The sequence below is a fragment of the Manis javanica genome, chromosome 4 (genome assembly GCF_040802235.1).
Source record: "Manis javanica isolate MJ-LG chromosome 4, MJ_LKY, whole genome shotgun sequence".
Taxonomy (NCBI): domain Eukaryota; kingdom Metazoa; phylum Chordata; class Mammalia; order Pholidota; family Manidae; genus Manis; species Manis javanica.
In genome coordinates, this window is record NC_133159.1 from 151,692,595 (window position 1) to 151,713,232 (window position 20,638).

The 20,638-nt window shown below is 42.1% G+C and overlaps 1 protein-coding gene across 2 annotated transcripts in view; it reads right to left on the reverse strand.

Annotated features, from left to right (window-relative positions):
• Positions 1 to 1,844: 1,844 nt before the first annotated feature.
• PCTP (phosphatidylcholine transfer protein) overlaps positions 1,845 to 20,638 on the reverse strand; it is a 28,035-nt gene continuing 9,241 nt past the window's right edge. The window contains exons 2-6 of one of the 2 annotated variants that reach the window (XM_017646943.3): positions 10,892 to 11,009; positions 8,225 to 8,304; positions 5,111 to 5,282; positions 4,178 to 4,245; positions 1,845 to 3,056 (exon numbers count right to left, since the gene is read on the reverse strand). In XM_017646943.3, coding sequence (XP_017502432.3) covers positions 2,991 to 3,056; positions 4,178 to 4,245; positions 5,111 to 5,282; positions 8,225 to 8,304; positions 10,892 to 11,009 — 504 coding nt within the window. In that variant the 3' untranslated portion in view covers positions 1,845 to 2,990. The remainder of the gene's footprint in view (positions 3,057 to 4,177; positions 4,246 to 5,110; positions 5,283 to 8,224; positions 8,305 to 10,891; positions 11,010 to 20,638) is intronic. The other variant, XM_017646951.3, reaches the window with a different exon arrangement.

Genomic DNA, 20,638 nt, shown 5'->3' on the forward strand with positions numbered 1-20,638 from the left:
AGCTCCTTGAAGGCAGACACCAAGCCTGATTCATCCCAGGAACTGCCATGCCCGTCCCCTTGACAGAAGGACATCAGACTCTTGAGAAATACCTGTTAAGTGAATACATGTCTCAAAGTTTTTAAAAAGAATTCTCTGAGCGGACTGGGTGGTAATATCAGAAACACAGTAAACAAATGGGCTCTTCCTGCTTTGTCTTTCTCAAATCCAGATGGAAAGCAGGTTTGAAGGGCAGGCATCACTGATGGGGATTCTGGATGAGGAATCTCATCCATGGAACCAGGCCAGGACTTTCACTGTGAAATAGGAACATTTTCAAGGGAAGTGACCCTCTGCTGGAACTCTCCAGCTCCAAGGGAGTCAATAATGATGCATTGTTAAACAGTGTGAATAATACGCCTGTGGGAAAAAATTAGCTCTGACAGTAGTGCTACTTCTGTCGTTAAAATCCTAAAATCCTGACTAATCCAGCTGGACTGGGTCCAGACGGTTCCAGCTCCGTAACATTAAACCATAACCCGAAGTTACACCAGCAAAGCCGCCCCTTATCAAAGAAAGGACCTTAAACTTTCAAGGAAGGATCAATGGGAACCTGAGGAATCTAGAACCCCCCAAAATGATGGCTTGAGGAAATAATTTGGCTTGAATTAGATTTTTAAATAATATTAAATTGTTGTTTAATATAATCAGATTAAACTTTCATATCTGGATGGGTTTAGCCTTCTGAGCATGTGTCATTTGGTCAATCTGCCCTAAACCATTTAGTTAGTCATTCATTTAGCTTCCACCTCAGTATCTACGATATAGTATCCTTGGGGCTAATAATCAATGCAAGGTGACTATTTCTACCCACAAAAATCTTATTGTCTACTTGGAGAGATAGACATGGGAAAAATAAGAGAAACAAAGTGCTAGAGCAATGACATTATTTGTAACTCTCAAACTGCAAATGCTTCATCCAGCCCCAGTGGAGAGGAATGCTTGAAGAGCCAGGTATAGCCTCTAAGGCATCAGTTCTACACTTTTTGAAGCCCTGGCATTTACAGTTGGCTCCAGGGTTCTCAGTTGCCCACAGAACCTCCAATTTCAATTCTGCATAGGACCATCTTCTTCTCCAAATCAGCAAGTATAAATACAGAAAGCCATGGCTCTAGTAATGTTAGCAAACTTCGTGACTTTGTTTTCTAACTACCTTACTTAGAAACACAGTATTCTTAGTATTCTGAGTTCTTAGCAAATTATCAGTGTCTATAGATATGGTTTGCACGACACCATTCATGCTGATTCTCTGCTCAAAGACTATAATTTTAGTGCTATGTTTTAATGACTCTATCCATAAAATTTCAATTTGATATCTCCTTGAGACATTTAGATTTCATTTATCTAAAAATTCCAGCTACACTACTGATAGTGATAGTTTAAGGACAAATTTATGAGGTATTTGCTTATTTGCATAATTCTATCCATATGACCACATGACTGGAGCAGGGATAGGTACATTGGTTAGAGGGAATCATGGGACCTACTGGAAAGAAATGCTGTCGCTTTTTGGCTCAGTGTGAACCTGGAAGGTGCAATCCTACCTTTTGCTGCTAGCAGCAATCCTGCCACCAAACACCACAGATAACTGGAGAAAGAACAGAGCTGAATTCCAATGTCAGTTTGAGTACCTGCATCAGCCCCTATGTGAGGACACTCTACACATGGCCTTGCATGTAAGTAAGCCTAAAATTATTTGTATGTTCAAGTCCATGAGTTAGGTTGGATGTGATCTGTAAAAAAAAAGAGACCTAAAGGATTCATTCTCACAAAAGATACAAAGCAGGAAGAAAGCTGCAAGCAGGACATGTATAATCACTCTGTATTTATTTAGTATTCAACACACTGTCCTTCCCAGAGAGAAAATATACAGTCTGAGGGATCACATTTTAATAAATCCTCTACTTCTGGCTTTGCATCCCAAATTTCTATGCCTGCTAATTAAAGTTCAGTGCCGTCAATCACAGTGGTTAAAATTTTTCCCTGAGATCATCAAGGCTGTGCCTTTGGCCACATAGTATCTTCCCTGCCAAAATTCAGAAGAAAATGTAGCAGACTGGAAGTCTTTTGGTGGTGAAAGAGGTAGACAACTTAGGTAGAATTCCTGAGAAACAGGTGGAGAGTCAACCAAGCCATCAATTAATATTTCCCTGGCTATGAACTATTATTCCTTCAAAATCTTCAATCACTCTAGAAAAGAAATTCATCTTACTGCATACAGAGATATTTGTCACAATGCTGTGTGCAAAGCATCTTGACTCTGCTGACAGCCAAGCCATCTTGATGCCTCAGTTTCCAAGGAAAGGCAGAGCTGGTGAGGTATGGACAACCTTTCCCCAGAAGCATATGGGAAAGAGAAGAACCCAGACTTGAGAAGTGGTTATCACATTAAGTGTTTAGGCCTGTAATGGTTTTCAAATGGTTTGAAGTCAACTTGTGATCATCCACATGTAGCAATGGGAAAGGACTTCTTGGACTGTCACCTGGAATCCCAAACAAATCAAGTCACCAAAGCAGAAGGCAAATGGGCATCAGCATGCAGCTTCCAGGTATGGTGCTCTGGGGGTCCCCTCTGGAGGGGGTGCGGTATCTGGCAGCTGGGTTGCAAGACATCACCTCTGGGAAGGAGCCAGCCTGCCGGGACTGGTCATTCTTACATTTTATTGTCGTTCATTCACCCACCCATCTCCCTAAAATGGCACAATGGAACGACTGAGTTCTCTGGTGAGGACTTCCCTTTTTAAAAACAAACAAGCAAAGGTTTCCCTAATCTGACCCATATTCAATAGTGGAAGAAGGCAGCCAGGGCCGGGGTGGGGAGAGTGGGAAAGGAAGCCAGGCGTCAGGCTAACTTGGGAACAACATGCTGGAGAGCGTGCAGGCCTCTGAAGACAGAAAAGCGAAAGGGACGGCAAGTCCTGGGGGGCTGTGGCACTTCTGGAGACATGGCTTTAGGTCCTCTCGAGGTATTTCTCACAGGCTTCTGCCAGGTTTTTCAAGTAGTTAGGAACTCCACTCTGAAAGTAAAGGAGATGGTCACTTCCATGTCCTCATAACAATTACTCCTGATTCCTTGGGATATGGATGCCTTTGCAAAGATGGCTTTGGGAACAATGAACATTAAATAGGGCCCTTGACCTGATTTCATCAGTGTTGCCATAGATAGTAACAAAAGGTAAGACCCAGGGCATAGGTGAGACTAGACAACATGGGCCACTGTTGCAAGATACTGTCTCCTCTTTTGGCTTTTGCTAATAAAAGGCTAAGATACTTCTGAGACATCGATTTTTGAAAAGAAAAAACACAGGAAATAGGATTGGGTTGGGTTGTGGGATTGTTCCAAAGAACTAAGAGACGACTTGCTTTACAGAATGAGAAAATGTAAGGATTTGGGGGCAAGGATGTATTATAGAGATAGTGTTGAGCATTGTGTAAGGCTTTCCTCAAATATTACCTTATTTATTCCTACTCTACGGGGTAGGTATCCATCTCCCTTTCTAAAAAGAAAGAAATTGATGGCTTCTCTGTATTATACAGAAGTCAGAAGCAGGGCCAGGGCTCAAAATCACATGTGCTTTTTCACTTGCCCAGGGAATCTGTTCAGCCCTCCAGCCAGGAAGCAGGGCTTACACAGAACAAGCTGAATGGTCTCCATGATACCAGGCTCTTAGACAGCCTGTAATGATCCCAGCTACCATGGCAGGTCCCTCTCCTTACACAAAAACAAAACAAAACAACAGTAACAAAACTGGGGGCTTCTCCCAGCTTTGGACACGTCTGGTTGTCTCCAGAGCCAGAATGGCCTTTCTTACTACACTATACACAGAGAGAGGGTCTAAAGTCGCCACGGTTCCTACAGGGAGCAGGCTGTTATCTGCAGGTTCCAGAGAATGATCCTGGTGGGGTCTGGGGCACCAGCAAGGAGGGGCTGGCATTCCAGCTAATGATTCTCTGTCTTTTGTCCCCACCTCTGTCCTGAGTGTTGGCAACCCCAGGGCTAACCGGAGTCACTCAACCAAGCTGCTTCATAAAAGAGCCTCATTAGGCCTGAGACAGCACGTCTCTTCCATCTGACAGCCCCATGGGCTAAGTCAACATTTGTCAAACACACTTCCCCTTCCTGCCTCCGGGATCTCACCTGGGCGACCCAGTTAATGAGCCAGGACGGAATTCTGCCACCCGGGTTATCAAAGTAATACAGGAAGACTAGAAGGGGAAAGAAAAGACAGTTCAGGAGGAAAAATGTCAGAAAGACACAGCAACAAGCCCTGCAAACCTTCCACCTTTATATGCAACCCCTGAAAGTATAAGAAGGGAGGTAACATGTGATTCAGGTGGACCTCGCTCCTCTGCCTCATCTTACAGGATATTTACATGTAAATATTTTTGAAAACACAGCTGCACATATTTATTAAATGCCTGGCAAGTGCTAGACACTTGGTTATAGTCTCTCATTTAAGTATTTCTCTCAGTGATTATCTTAACAATCATTAGGAGTTTATGAAATTAAACCCATTTGTAAACGGTAAAATGGAGATTCAGAAAGTTAGGTGATGCATCTAAGGTGACGGATCTACCAAGCGTCAGAACTGTGGTTCAGATTTTGCCTCAGACACAAGGTCACATGATTTTCGTACAGCAAGTGGCCACATGCCTGGCTCTGCCTGCAACTTTTCTCCTGCAGGCTGGGATTCAAGGCAGGCAGGTCCTGAGTCTCTGGGTTTTTGCTGAGGAGGAGCTGCATCCTCAGAGCCAGTCCTGCCAGCCTCCTTGCCCACCCCTAGGCCCACCATATGTATTCCCAAGACCAGACTGAGGTGGATTTCTATGCCCTTTGGTTCACTTGGGTTCATTGTGAGTTCATCTGGAAAATGTAAGAGTCAACAAAGAATGGATTGACTCAGATCGAAACATCCACCTTGCCCTCTAGCCCTCAATTCTGGGGTGAATTCAGTCTCTCCCCAGGTGCTGATCCCTTATTTGTTCTGCACCCACAGCCATTCTCAGACTTCAGGGAATAAGCATGGTGCATTCTCTGTGCCTCACACTCAGGGTGGCCCTCATGCTTTACCATTGCTACCCTCCTTGCCGTCGCTCTCGATCACCAGCTTCTGCTTGTACTGTTTCACCCGGACCACGCCAGACCTCTCAGGAAACTGCGGCACAGAGACGTTCTCAGCCAGGATCACGTGGACCTTCTTCCCTTCCACATTCAGCTCTCGCCGCTGCCGGATGTACACATACTACACTACTGGTTAAGGCATGGCCTCGATGCCAGCAGTTCAGAAGGGCAGAAGGAAAGCCCACATACCAGAAGCAAAGAGAAATGATTCTGTTCCTCCTGCTGGCACTTGCCCCCTTGTGCTGTAACTTCACTTACCTGCCCGGTCCCCCTACCTGTGTTGCAAGATTGTGCTCATACCTGGTGTTCTCATTTGAGAGCATGCATTCCCTGCCTGTTAATGATTACCTACCTTGATGCTTTAATTATGTGGGAAACCACTTCTCCTTTCTCCAAGAAGGCACTAAGATATCAGAGATAGCAGAGGACCGTTCACTTAACTATGTGATCCAAGGTTAGTTACTCAACCTTTCTGATGCTCAGTATCCCTTGGTAGGAAAAGGGGGCAGCGCTGCCCAGCAGGCAGGCTTGGTGTGGGTGTTAGAGAAAGACTGAAGCAAAATAAGCAACTGATAAACAATGGGGCCATTCTGCTTTGTTCTGCCCTCCCGCAAAGCTCTAGTTACTGACTTCTATGCACAGAGGATAATCAAGCAATGTCAGCTACACCTACTGATCCTAGGAAGAAACATGAATATTTAGTAGGCAGCTGTCCTCTCTGAGTTAACCTTGGTTCAAGAATAACAAAGCTATTTCATCTCAACAAACACAGAACACCACTGTGGCTGTGGCATTATTCTAGGGAAGACAGTTAAATCCTAAGAAGCAGTAAGAGTCACCGCTTACCCTTACCATGTAATATACATCCTGTGTCTTACATATAGCATCAGTTTTGATCCTGACAAAGTCCCTGTGAATTCAGCTTAAGAATCTCCGTCTTACAGAGAACAAAACTGAGGCTCAGAGAGGCAAAGAAAGTTGCCCAGCTGAAGTGAATGAACCTGAACCCAGATCCGGCTCCAAAACCTAATCAGGCTTTCATAGCTGGACAGGGCTCATCAGGACTTTAAGTTTCACACTAAAAGGAATTCAAAGCCTAAACAACAAAAAAATAACATCACATAAGAATAACACGATCACACTGAGTGTCCCAGCAACACACTCAGGTCCCTGCCACCTGAGAGCCCCCACAGCACGCACAGCTGTCCCACCCTCGGGCACCGCGTGGGAAGGTCTGTTACCTCTGCTCTCTCCACACTGACGAGCATCATTCTGAACTGTTTCAGGGAAGAAGTGATGCTGATTTGATTCTGGCTTTCCTTTCTCCCAAGTCTTTTAATTTTTCCTCATGGCAAATATTGCCCCATTGTCTCCTACAACCCGCTCAGTTCATGGAATCGGCATCAGCTGACACTCCGTGGAGGCAAAATTAACTTGATACACTGCCTATATTTGGTACAGTTGTTTGAAGGGTTAGAAGGCCCAGGATGCCATGTGGCCTGTGACTGGAGAGCCACCAGTTCATTGAAGCCCAGAGAAGTGAAGGGCCTTTTCCAAGGTCACACAGCAAACTAGGGAGTGAGCTCACACTCAGCCTGGGATCTTTTACTCCAAAATTAATGGTCTTTTCTACTGCACAATTCTCTATTCTAAAAAATGTAACAAGCCTTATTGGAGAGACATATGTGCATATATAAGACTAAGAAACTCATTATGGGAATGCATGGCATTGGAAAGCCAGTGAAATAGAACTTGAAGGAGCCCCAAGTGTCTACTCCAGAGACTACCTACCCATTAGTGTCGCTGTGATGTTAAAGAGGGGGGACCATGCCTGGTCAAGGTCACCATCTCTAGAAACAGCTGGACTGGGGTCCTGAACCTGCCTCTGCCACCCACTAGTTGTGTGAACCTGAGCAACATATTAAACTTCTCTTTGCCTCCATTTCCTTAATTGTGAAATAGGGATGATGATATATCTACCTTACATGATTGTTGTCAGGATTAGAGAAAACCACATAAAATCTAAGGGATTAAGTAATCTACAATTTATTGAAATACATACCATGTATACACAAACTATCTAGCAGTATGTGGGAATGGTGCCAAGAACTAAACTCTTATAGAGTTTATAATCTAGTTGGGGCCAGGATGGACACATACACTTAAGACACAAAAGCACACATAAACAATACACACACCACATGCCCTGCACACTCCCTCTCCTTCTAGAGAATATTCAGGAACAAACAGACTTACAGAATGTTAGAACTAGAAAAGATCCCAGTGATCACACAATTCATAGTTTTCCATTTCCAGACTTTTCTTTTAATCCACAAGACCGTTTAAGGATCATATATGTAAATTCAGTGTGTAAAATACTCAGCTTCTGTGACTGAAGAGGACAAAGAAGGAGTCAAAATTTTGCCACCCAGCACATTTCCATCCCACTATCCCAGGATAGTCCCAGTGGCTTCTGAGAACCTTGGAGTGCCAGCTGAAACACCCCATATTCCATTTAACTGCTTCAGATCATAACTGAGGAACTTGAATGGAAGAAATACCCAATGTCCAAAGCCAACAGTCAAGGAAGGATTGCTGCCGGGTGAGTGAAAGAGGAGGGGAAAGGGGAACCATGGGGCTGAGTTCCAGTCCCCACTCTGCCAATAATCCCACTCATACTATTCCGTATGTCTCTTGCTACTCTACCTCTTTGGGGCCCCACTCTCTCCTCTATAGGTTGAGGGAGTGTATTAAATACTTTTTATAAAAAGTTCTTTCCAGGTCCCCAATTCTGGAGCCCAACTATTTCAAGCCCTAGAAAACTCAGAAAAGTATGAGCTGCCCTCCAGTAACCAAAATTACAGACACCCCACGTGGTCAGTCCAGAAATCACACTCTGAGGTGTCCAAAAGCCACACAAGAAGTAACAGCTTTAGCAGATGCTTCTCCAAGAAGCAAAGACAATGTTGTTCATACTTGCTTAACATACCACCATTGGGCAATGGCCAAGGGGCACAGAAACCCTTAGAACGCCAAGAAATGATACACCTTGGGAAAGGATACGTCTCTGTTCCACATGGGAAAGGGGTAGTTCACTTGCCAGTAGACCACAGTCTTTCCGTTGCATTCTTCTTCATAGAGTTCTAAGGAGAACAAAAGTTAATGAATCTGGAAGCCTCTTAGGGTTCCATTAACAAGAAGCCCAAGTATCATGACCTTTCAGGATATGATAAACCACTAACTCATAAGGCACAGAGTTCTAGAAAAAGATTCAAAACCACTGAAAGCCTGTTGCTCAGGAACAGTGTTGAGAAGATACAAAAACAACAGTAAAACTAAAAGAGCCCAATAAACGTCTATTGTATAGCACAAACAAGATTCTCGGAACGCAGTGAAATCAGGCATCCAAAAATAAACTCTCAGGTTTTAAAATCAGGGTAACCACCAGATGTCACTAGAGTACCAATAGTTTTTTTGCGATCTTTCTTCCCTGTTCAGATTTCCTGACATAGTATAGCTAGCCTGGAACTGAGCCACCCAGGCTAATGTGTTCAGCTGGGGAACGAAGACTCCAGAAAGGGTAGTGTATTTCCTAAACAGCCAGAAAGTGGCATAACTGTGACTAACCCTGTTTCTTGTTTCTCTCTCACGTTTCTTTACACTATACCACAGCTGTAAGTGACCAAATTTCCTTAATGTTCCATCAATACCATTGTGTGCAAAAAGCAGCCAATTCTTGGAGGGAGACAGCAAAGGAATTCAATGGCATGCACACTTCTGACCCCAAGCTGTGCAGTAAGCTTCTTACTAACTGTTTAGAGAAGAAGCCAGCCAAGGTTACTAGAGTGACCAAGGGAGTCCCTTGAGGGGAAGCTGATAGTGGAAATGTACTATTTAATTCAGCTTTTGACAGAAAAATCTATTAGAAGCAGATCCTGGATTAAAGAGCTTGCCAGCCCACTGGTGCCACAGGAGGCTGAAGATAGGCTTGAAAGTAGGGAAGGAGTGGACATCTGTTGCTTTTGCCTGCTCAGCATTGACTTGGGAGCATCTCAATTCTCCTTCAGGGCATCACTCTTCCCCTCTTTCTGGACTCTGGTTTAGGCATGAAGGACTCGGCATTAATTTCAGGGCTGGGAGAAGGAGCAAGGCATGGCCACTGTGATTAGTTCAGGGATGGTGCAACTGGCCATGGGCTTAGCTCGGCACTCTAGCAAGTTTAGGCTAGCCAAAAGGCGTTTCAGTAAGGCTCTCAGGTAGATCACAGGCATCTAGGAGGATCAGAGTTAGGATTAGCCTTAGGATTGTTTCCAAAAAGCCAAACTGCTGCTGCCACTGGACTGGACACTAGCATGAACTGCTGATGCCAGGACCAAATGTCAGAGGCTCTGCGACTGTTCCCCACAAAGCCAGCTGTCTTAGCCATGACTGTCACCAGAAAATGGGTTTTGCATGCTGCCAGCGTTCTCAAGTTGCTGTCCCCCAAACTGAAGCCACATGGATGTTTTATTGGCAACATCTGTATCACATGACTGAACCACGGCTGCTAGGGAGACTGGGAGCATCTGGCTTCCCCTCGAATAAGTGAACATCACAATTCCTGCTAGACAGGAAGGGTATGTGAAACCATTTAAGTAACCCGAAACCGTGACAAACGTCCACAGAAGTAAGCATGTAATCCACACCAAGGTGATAAGAGCCAGTCCTGGGACTCTGGAGGCCATCAGTAGGAAAGGGGAATTCTCATTCCTGTTCCTCTGGGGCTATACATAGAGTCAGAATATAAGCCTGGATCTTCTGACAGTCGTCTTCACAATGACATAAGAACCTGCCTAAGAACTGGGTCAAATGAGAAGAAAACAGTTGAGATGAAGAAATTATTTAAGTATTGGATGCAGCTGTCCTGGAAGCCAGAACCTCATGGAACTTTCACTGCCATGAATCAATAAACTCTTTTTCCTTCTCTTACACTAGCATCTGATACCTTTTTATTACTTGTAACCAGGAGTCTTGACTATGGAAAGTGTCCTTCAGAGTTTATATACCCCTTGTCTAACTCCACAGTTCTGTTCCAGTGTGGTTGATTGGCAGAAACCACTCCCAGCTCTGAGTTGCAGGAGGATCCCCTGCTGAATTCTTTTCATGATTCCCTGTCACTTATAGGGTAAAATCTAACAGCTGTAGCCTGGTGGCTAGGCTAGCCCTTGGGGACCTGAACCTTCCTCCCATCCTTACTCCAGGTTCTGCTACCCCAACCACCCAACACCACCAAATCACTCACAATTTTTTAACATACTTCTGTGTCATGCTTTCCTCACTTTATTCATGCTGTTCCCTGGGCCTCGATTGCCCTCAAATCACATAGTCCATCACTCTCTCACCTCCACGTATATGTATTCTTGCTTATAGAACTTTGGTTCAACTTCTAAAACAAAGCTTGGACACCTACTCCAAGGCTTTCATGACCACCTAGTTATGTGGCATGACAATGAACTCACAGTGAGAACAAAGTAGCCCTCAGAGTAAACTGGAGAGTGGATCTAAGATTATGCAAAGAACAAGCCCTAGGAATAGCAAAGGCACATTTCAGCCTAACAGTTAAGACTTTTATATCAAAATTAATAATGAAACATAACACAGTAGAATTAAACCTGTTGTTCTATTGGTTTGAATAAATAACAAGAGATCATACTTTCTAATTGATTTTTTTTAATAGGAGATGTCACTCACCTTTAACATATTGGTCCCACTGTTTTCTGTAGGCTAAATCCATATAGACATCTGCAAGAAGACTCGGTGGGTACTTCTTCAGAACACCAAAGACTTTATATTCATAAAGTCCAGTCCGCTGTAAGAACAGAACAGGCAGAAACAACCGATTGGTTCCCAAGTTGAAAGAGAGCTGTATTACACAGCCTGTGAAAAACAGCTGTAGATGCAACACCAACTGTGCACCTCCCCTGCGGTCCCATAAAGCAGTGGTGAAGCCGATGAGGACCTTGCTCTCATGTGTCTATGTTTGGCTGTAGGCACTGGTGGTAGTGATAGCAATAAACACCATCCAAATAATTTAAACAGAATATGAGAAGCATTACATGATAAACGGTGCCCAGTTGGGGGAGGCAGGTGTCCTACATAATCAGGTGGTCTGGAAAGGCCTGTATAAGGGACAACATTTATTAGAACATCTTGTTCTAAATATTAGAAGGAGCCAGCCATGGAAAGATGAGGAAAGCCCATTCCTGGTAGGGAAAGGCCCTCAGGTGATGGACTGGCATGCTCAAAGAACAGAAAGTCAGGGGGTCTGGGCAACTGTGGATGGGGGACAGTGGTAAGGGCTAAAGTCAGGGAGGTAGTGGGGGCCCGACCCCAAAAGGCTTTGTAAACCAGGGTAGGGGTAAAGATTCTGTTCTAACTGCTATGGGGAACCAGTGAACGACTTTAAACAGGGGAAGGCTTTGAAAAGATGATTCTTGCTGCTTCCTAGAAAACAGACCACAGGAACAAGGAGAGGGGTTAGCAGACCAGTGAATAATCCAGATAAGAGATGACAGTGATTCGAACAGGGAGGTAACAACTATGAGAGAGGGAAATCAGTGATTTAGGGATATAATTTGGAAGTAATGTCGACAGAAATTGCTGACAGATTGGCTGTGGGGAAAGAGAAAGCAAGGAATTGAGGATAAATCTAAGAACCTTTGTTTGAACAACCAGGTAAATGGGAGCGGGTAATCCAGCGTTTTACTTGAGTTTGAGATGCTATGTAAACATCCACATCAGGGTGTCACAGACGGCTAGCATTCAGGGGACATTTAGACATCCATGGGGTATAATGAAACCCAACATACTGTTTTATTAATTCTAAGAGTTTTTCAACAGCTGTTCTTTTTTCTTATATAAAGAACTTATAGATAAAGGACTGAAAAGGAAAAACACCAGCTTCAAAACATAAGTCCCTTTTATTCAGAAAAAGACCATTTCTAGATTCCACAGCACAACAACAAAGTTCTCTTATTTTCATGTTAGGTCACAGCCCTGTCTGTGAGGGTTCAAGGCTGGAGTTGGCCACACTACATATTTCACTCTCTGTACAGAGGTAACTAACAATTTCTGACCCTCACCTTGACCAAAGGTTAGATTGTTAAGAGTGAACCAATGGCTTTTAGGTTAATTTCAATGCAAAAGCAAACAGACAAAATGAACACATATAAATAAAGCTTTTAGATAGATTCATATCTAATTGAATATGAATAAAACCATCTTCTTAAACACCATGCCAGGTACTTGCTAATCAAATATGAATAAAACATCTTCTTAAACACCGTGCCAGGTACTTATGTGATGTCAGTGGGTAAACATGCTGAACTTTCTAGAGATCCAGAGGCTTCAAAGGCCTCTTAGCTCAAGAAGCATAACCCAAGGATAAACACATCCTAGTTTAGGAATCTCAGATATATGTGAAAGTACCTGGCAAGAAATGGAAGGTAAAATTGAAATCAAATTCATTAAGATCTTCCAACATGAAAAGTATCTGACTTTATATCAACGATTTCCAACAAGCAAATGACAGACGTAGATCTGAACCCCTTACGTGTTGTGCAATGGACGCCCCACTGGAAGGGCAGACTTAGGGAAAAATGTCTCCCTTTGACCCTCTTTTCACGTGTATGGGAAGACATTGAGGGTTTATACATACGCACACATTTACACCCACATGTTTTAATCAACTTTAGAAGAGAAACAATTAGCTTCTTGTCCAGGAATATTGGGTGGTTATTTTCTATATACATATTAAGCAAACAGGGTAATTATGTGTTGAGATAAAGATCTCCCCAACCTTACATGAGTTAGCTTTGGTTATCTGGATAAATTAAGACAAACTGTTTCCTTAAACTGTTTCCCTTCCCCTCCTGAATGTAGTTACAGCCCTTAGTGACCTCAGTCCTATACATATCACAGAAAAGAAAAACAGAAAGCCCTCTAGGAAGAAAAAAATAGACCAATGTGATTTACGTGAGCACAGAAGAATGAACTATTGTGACAACTTCCTTTAAACATTCCCTTCATGGCAGGACTGAGAAATGCCAGAACTCCAGAGGCACAAAACACTTGGTAACACCTTTCCTAGTCTATCAATAAAATGTTCTTTTCAAGTGCTCAACAGCTGCCCAAATTCTTGGATCAAAGTACTTCTCACTCATTATTTCTCTTAAAAAAAGATCTCAGCAAACATACTCACATTTTTTATTTTGTCTTTTAAAAAATATTTTTTATAGATATAAAAATAATTCATTTCCAATATAGAAAAATTGGAAAATGCCTAAAAGAATAAAGAAAACAAACATGGCATGTAATCCCATAATCCACAAATACCTATTGGGAATATTTGACATATTTCTGTTAAGTAAATAAATACTTCTATATGTTACAAAATGGGAATAATATAGTATAAGCAGCTTGTATTCTTATTTTTTAACAATATTACATTAAAGCGATGGAGAGATCACACCTTTTAATTACTCTCATAACTTACATGTTTTCAAATATTTTTATAAATGTAAGTATTGTTAGAATAATCTATTATTTTATATGAATCAACTTGGTTCACAATTCTAATTTTTTCATTAGGAAAGCTTCCTTAGAGATAAATTTTAGGGTAAAGGGTGTTAACATTGTAAGGTTTTATAAACTTTTAAGAAAGTTTTTATCAGCTTATACTCTCACCAGTAGCGAAGGAGCATCTCACCAGGATTAGGTACCACTGTTTATACAAACACTTTGAAAGAAAAAAGCATAAATTTTAGCTCGATTTGGGAAAAGTTTTTATTATTGATGTGTAAGATCTCCTAAAAATTAGAGATATAAACTCTCTGTAGGACTTGTTACAGATGTTTCTACACTTAACACAACACCATTTTAATAAATGACTCCAAATAAGTTTACTCAGGGGGTTCTTGGCTTTTCCAAAAGCTACTCCAGAAAGCCACTTCCAAGAATGGCTCCATTTCATTATCACTTCATAAAACACACTGTATGCTTTTCTAATGCATCATAGGACATTTAATTTCCCACACTTCAGATAATAAAAGAATTATTCTGTGGTAAAGAATCTGTCAACATCTTGAGAATACAATTACCAGAAGAAATAGAGGATTTGGTATAGCATATACTCCCTTCTTCCTTGCTAAGAGAGCCACTATGGCAATGTATACAGCTAATTAATTTCCTAGTCTCCTATGCAGGTAGAGTTAGCCATATGACATCACCTTTCTGTTTTGAATATGGATGTTTATTGCTGCAGCAGCTATTTTGTGATGATGAGGTGACAAACATGAGAAGGCAGAGTAAAAAGACTCAAAGAGTTACACTGGCATCATTAATCAGCTAAACTAATGCCAGCAACTGTTGATCTCTGAACTACTTGTTAGGTGAGAAAAATAAACTCCTCTTTAAGTTATTATTAGTCCAGCTTTCTGTTACTTGCAGCTAAATACAAGCCTAATTGAAACAAGTGATCTTTCATAACAATGAATTTTACTTCAGCCCTATGATCTAGAAAAACAGGGAAGCTTAAGAAATCCCTCCACACTTTGTGTTCCAGAAGAGCTTATTGCAGAGAAGTACCACTTCCCATGGCTTAGATAAGACTCACAGAAGCCCCCCCTTACCTATGACAGCCAGACACAGACCCTCTAAGTTTCCTTATTGCCTCATAAATAATTAGCTGAACTGCTTATCCCCACTGATCAATTAGAACAAAATACTTGTTAACTGAACTGGTTAAGCTTCTCTCCCCTAAACTTTAGCTCACCTCAGCCTGAGCCAGCAGACAATCCCTCCCGAGAACAGACTGACATCAAGGTAAAATATTCTCTGATCTATCCACTCATGTCACTTTTCATCTTGCTTCCCCACACATGGTTTCTAGCTTTGTTTACTCATCTCTATAACTGAAAAACTCTTTTTGCCTAACCCTTGAGACACTGACAAGTACTATGATCAAAGCATTCTCCCTACTAAAACCTCTCCCTCCAGTTTGCAATAATCCCTTTGAATAAAAGTCCCTACTCCCTAAATCCAGATTTGTTTTTTATTTGACATTAAAGTAAAAAAGTAGACAGAATAGCATTGATAAGACTAATGAATATTTACAAGGAAATATGATGATATGTAAATTCACTAAAACAGCACAGCAGTACATAAGCACTGCTAAAATGCAGCATCAAGGAAGAGAAGTCTGAGATAATGGATATTAAATATAAGTATATTTAATTTTGCACAGAGATATCTAAAACTCCACACACTCTCTTATAGGAAGTACCACCTCCTTCCACTAAAGAACTCAAGAAAAAAATTATAAACCTGCTAGGATCCACTACATCCTTAGCTCTAGAAGTCAAACCAGAGATATATTTGGCTTTTCAGCTTGACATGTACTTCCCCTTGGTGACCTGTCAGGAATCACTCAACAGCCATGTGTTCTGTGCTAGAAGCTATCCAACTACTTTGACCTGCTATAAATTATTTCAATCATACTAGTAATTGTTTCAATCATACTAGTAATTGTTTCTCTAAGCAGAGTTCCATCTCCAGCTTTCTGTTCATTATCGAATGCAATTTTTAACCAAGCCCTGTGATAAAAATAGGAACATTGGTGTTATCTCTATCTTTATATTAAGAAATTAAGCTGAGAGAGGCTAAATTGCTTGCCTGAGTCCTTGGACTCAGCTAGGACTTGGGACAGCCAGAAAGAAGATGATACCAGTCCCTTCTACTACCCACAGTGTCTCCCATTTAGCGCTATTCTCAGTGCACATTTTCTCCAAACCATTGTTCCAAACCACAAGCTAATGATTGAGGTAAGGAAGCCTCATCACATAGGATCTTAGAGCTGGAAAGGCCCTTAGATCCTTATGTAAAAGACGTTGAGTAACTTGCCACAAGTCAGCCGATGACGCTGTTGTGGCAAAGCCTGGATGGAAACCTGTTCCTTCTGATCCTCAAGCCAGTACTCCTGCCCTAGACCACCCAGTAGGGACCTCCCACTGAGATGCTCCCGAGGCCCTAAGACTGGTGTGTGTGTCGGGAAGGCCTCCAAGTAGCCAGAAGAGGTATTTTTTAGATGCTGCTTCTACGGGGTCCAGATAAGGACCAGGGAAAAAGCAGGAATGGAGAAAGGATGAATATTATCACTTCAACAGACTAGTGCCATGCTGTCTTTCCATACACTATTCCGAGTAGTCTCAAAAACCATTTAGTCAGGATTAATGATTGTGCACTGAGCATTGACCCCCCCTATACAGAATTTTATTGTTGTTAACAACCATTTGATCAATAAACATGAGAGATGCCCTCTCAAAAAAAAAAAAAACACATTTAGCCAGAAAATACAGCATGGTGGCTACCACATGGGTTAGAGTCAGCCCCATGGGGTCTAAGCTCTCCCACCTGCTAGCCTTGCCTTCCTCAGCAGCACAATAGGTCTAATAAGAGTTTTGATCTAAGGAAATGATTTTGAGGATTGAATTAGAGAATCCACCTAAAATTCTTAGCTTAGGGCCCAGTACATAGTAAGCACTTAGTCAATATTAGATAGCATTTTTATCAATAAGGTACATATGATGTCCTTTCCCAGATTAAAGAACAGAGGATTCAGGACTGTAATGTAATGCACATTTTTAGGGAAACTAACATCTATAGAGTGCCTACTCTAAGCCAGACACTGTGTTTGGTGATTAATACTTAGAATTATCCAGTGAAGTAAGCATATCATTATCTCCACTTCATAATTGAAGAAATGAGGGTAGGGGTAGGCATGGTTCGGCAATTTGCTACTGCTATCACTATTTTTTGAGATGTTCTGTTATTCCGGCTAACTTGTCTAAATATCAAGCTGTTATGTTTCTTAGAAATGGTGATTCAAATGCATACAAAAACTGTACAATTTGTTTTCAATTGCATTCATGGGTTAAAATATTTTGAGACGCTACTGCTAATAGTACACCTATTTGTCGTAAGCAGAATAAATTCTGTAAGAGCTTATGTGTTTATGTGTGAGAAATCTCAAAACGTCATAATGTTTGCACTAGGCATTTACAGTCCCTGCAGAGGAGTAATCCCTGGTAGACACTCCCTACCTTCCCCCAACCTGATCCAGAGAAAGGCATCACTCATTCTCCTCAATTCATGGTGTTTACCTGCATTTACATCACTAACTACAAGACAGCCTTCCTGAATCACACTTCTCTAGTCTTGTACATGCACACTTGAGTGTACATTGAATTTTCTATGCCTCTCACAGAAGAGCTCATTTCCATTCCTTAGGGAGACAGGAAACCTCCCCAGTCTATGACTATGCAAACTGTCCAACTCCAGCAACTCTGTGGAAAGCAAGACTCAGTACGGAAAATAAGCATTTTCACCAAAGAGCATCAGTTGAATGGCATGAGTCAAAGCTACAACTGCCACTGGGAAGTGCATGCCAAGACTGAATGAAGACTGACTAAATCTGATCGAACACTTTAGATCTAAGAAAACATGGTAAGTTTAGTCCCTAAGGATTGCAGATAGCTAGGTAAAATAATAATGATAGCTAATACTTACTGCATGCTTACTAAACATCAGGCATGGGCTGAGTGCTTTACAGGGATTATCCACTTAATCCACACAATGATAACATGAGGTATGGACCATCAGTACACCCATTTTTCAGACAAGGAAACTGAGGCTTAACAAAATCCTGGGAACTATCTGGAAAAGGCAAATTTTTAGAGACAGGAGGCAGATTGGTGGTTATCTGGGATGGGGGGTGGGACTAGGAGGTGATGACAAATGGGCAAAAGGTTTCTTTTGGGGGTAACACAAATGTTCTGAAATTAGACTGTGGTGAAGGTTGCCTAACTTGATGAATTTACTAAAAATCATTGAAGTGTACACTTAAATGAATTTTATATGCTACCTCAATAAAACTATCAAAATTAAAAAAGGTTATGAGAGGGAGCGAAAGAGAGCTGGCTTTGGTCTATGGCAAGAAATAGAATGCCACACACGGGTGCTCAGCTTTAAGGTATGGTGGCCCTGCCCACTAGTCCAATATGGCTCAGTATGTGTCCTAGATTCACGGACTGTTCTATCCATCCCACTGGTGACCACTCTTCCCTTAGGAGAGAGGTAGATGGGTGGACAGGGGGAGAATAGTCCTGTAATCCTGAGGTGAGGATGCTCATGATGCAAACAGGTTTATAAGTAAAAAATTCTCACCCATTGAGGTAAGTCTGTTCTCACTGGGAGTTAAATCTGTGCCTCTCTCATTGAGGCCCAACTTTTCGCCCAGGCCAGCCTGGCTAGACTAGTGACGCCCAGCTTAAGGTGTTCTAGCAGGTCCACAGCATGGAAAGCACAGGCCCTGGGCAAGCACTGTTTCTCCCTCACCAAACTCTTTGCTTGGAAGACCTATTAAAGCACAAAAGCACATTGTAGGCAGCCCTGTCTCACAGCCCAGACATTAAGATTTAAAAAGGCAAGACGTCAAGCCATCAGCCAGATCTTCTCGGTTCAGCCTTTCCTGCCCAAATTGAAGACATGAGCCTCGGCACGCCCATTTCACACCGCCTACAGGTTTGGTGATACAGCCCAAAGCTCCTGCCAGGCCTGCCTGCAGATCACTGGGAAAGCTTTGGTAACTGACCTATGGCCCTTCTACCAGGGAGACTTCTTGGCAGTGCTTGGGGCACCAAATTTGCTCTGAAGTGGCCACTAACCAAAAAATCAGGAAGAGTGAGTCTTACAATGAGCGTTGCTTTTGTCTGATGATATTCTTTCCCTTCGCCTAGCCTTTCTGTTTCCATCGCCTCTCATCTGTAGGACATGCTCCTGCCTCTCCATGTCAGAACCCCCCTGAGCACTAGGCCAGATGCTCCTCATACATTAGTGGTTCTCAGCGTATGGCCCCTGGACCAGCAGCTTCAGCATCACCTTGCAACTGATCAGAAATAAAATGCAAAAAAAGAAAAGAAATATAATACAAATTCTCACGCCTCACACCAGACATCCAACATCAGAATCTGGAAGGGGGTCTCAAGTCTGAATTTTAACAGGCCTTGCAGGTGATTCAGATGCACACTCAAGTGTGAGAACCACTCTGCCCAAGACCATGTCATCTGGTGAGTGCTGAGAGGCCAATGATCCTGAATGCTATTATCCTTGTTTTGAAAATGGGGGAACTGAGATTTCAAAATGAAAAGTAACTGGCGATAGCAACCCACTAGTAAATGGGCCTGGCCCCTGGCCACTCTCCAGCCCCTGTGTCACCCCAGCCCTGTGGCCTTCTGGCTCTTTCTGGAACACAGGATCGCTCAGCTTGGGTGGGGGCCTTAGCACTTCATGTTCCCTCTCCTGCAGACGTTAAAATCTGACATGCTCATTTGACTCTCCTGGGAGACTTCAATATTAAAAAATAAAAGCAACAAAACAATGACAAAACATTGTTATGAATCATTGCAAACACACAAAAAAGTAAAGAGAACTGAACAATCAACCCCTACCCAAAAGGGAAGTTTTTCAAAAACACTATCCAAGCCCCACCCCCAATCAATTAAATCTGGAACTCTAGGATTGGGGTTGTGATGTCTTTATAGTTTCCCTGGGGATTTTAATGTGCCAATGCTTTGGGAAACACTCTCTGGCACATTTCTCTGGGGCTTATTTCCATCCATAAAATAGGAAAATAAGCCTGTTCCTGCCTATCTTCCAGATTTGTTTAGAGGGATAAATGAAACTGATATGCGACAGCATTTTGTAAATTAAAGCACCATGTAAAGGTAAATTATTATCATTTCAACCTGGAGAGGAAAAAGAGAAGAGAGGAAGGAAACAAAATTCTCTGGCACTGTGTGATTTAATAGAAAAAGGGAAAATGAAAAAGTATCACAATATGCATATCAAAAATAGCCATCTGTCCAAAAACATGATTCTTAGAATTACAAACAGAATTATTTGTCTACTAAAAAAAACCTACAATCTTTTTTATTTTAAAATACAACTTGTTACATTAAAAACTCAAGTGCCTCTACACTTATTTCAGTCTTTTCAAAGCATATAATGCTGTGACAGCATCATTTAGATGATGACAACGGCTCATTATGTACCAGTCACAGGTGGCTGTGCATGATCCAGACACACAGCATGTTATTCATGAGGTGACAGCCAGCCTGGATAACAGTCACTGTAAAGTCTGTTTACCCTAAGAAAGGAAGCTGTCTGATTCTTCCTATAAATTCCAAGTGATACCCCTGAATGAAGAGGCTAATACGCTTTGTATGCAAGCCATGTCAGACTGGCTTTATCGTTCCTGGGATAGTCATCCATTGAATATGCTCCTTACACACATCATAGTAAATACTCTGATGAAGAGGACCCCTTTTGTATGGACACCACACAACCTTCCTGCTGCAAAACAGAGCAATCCAAGAAACCTTA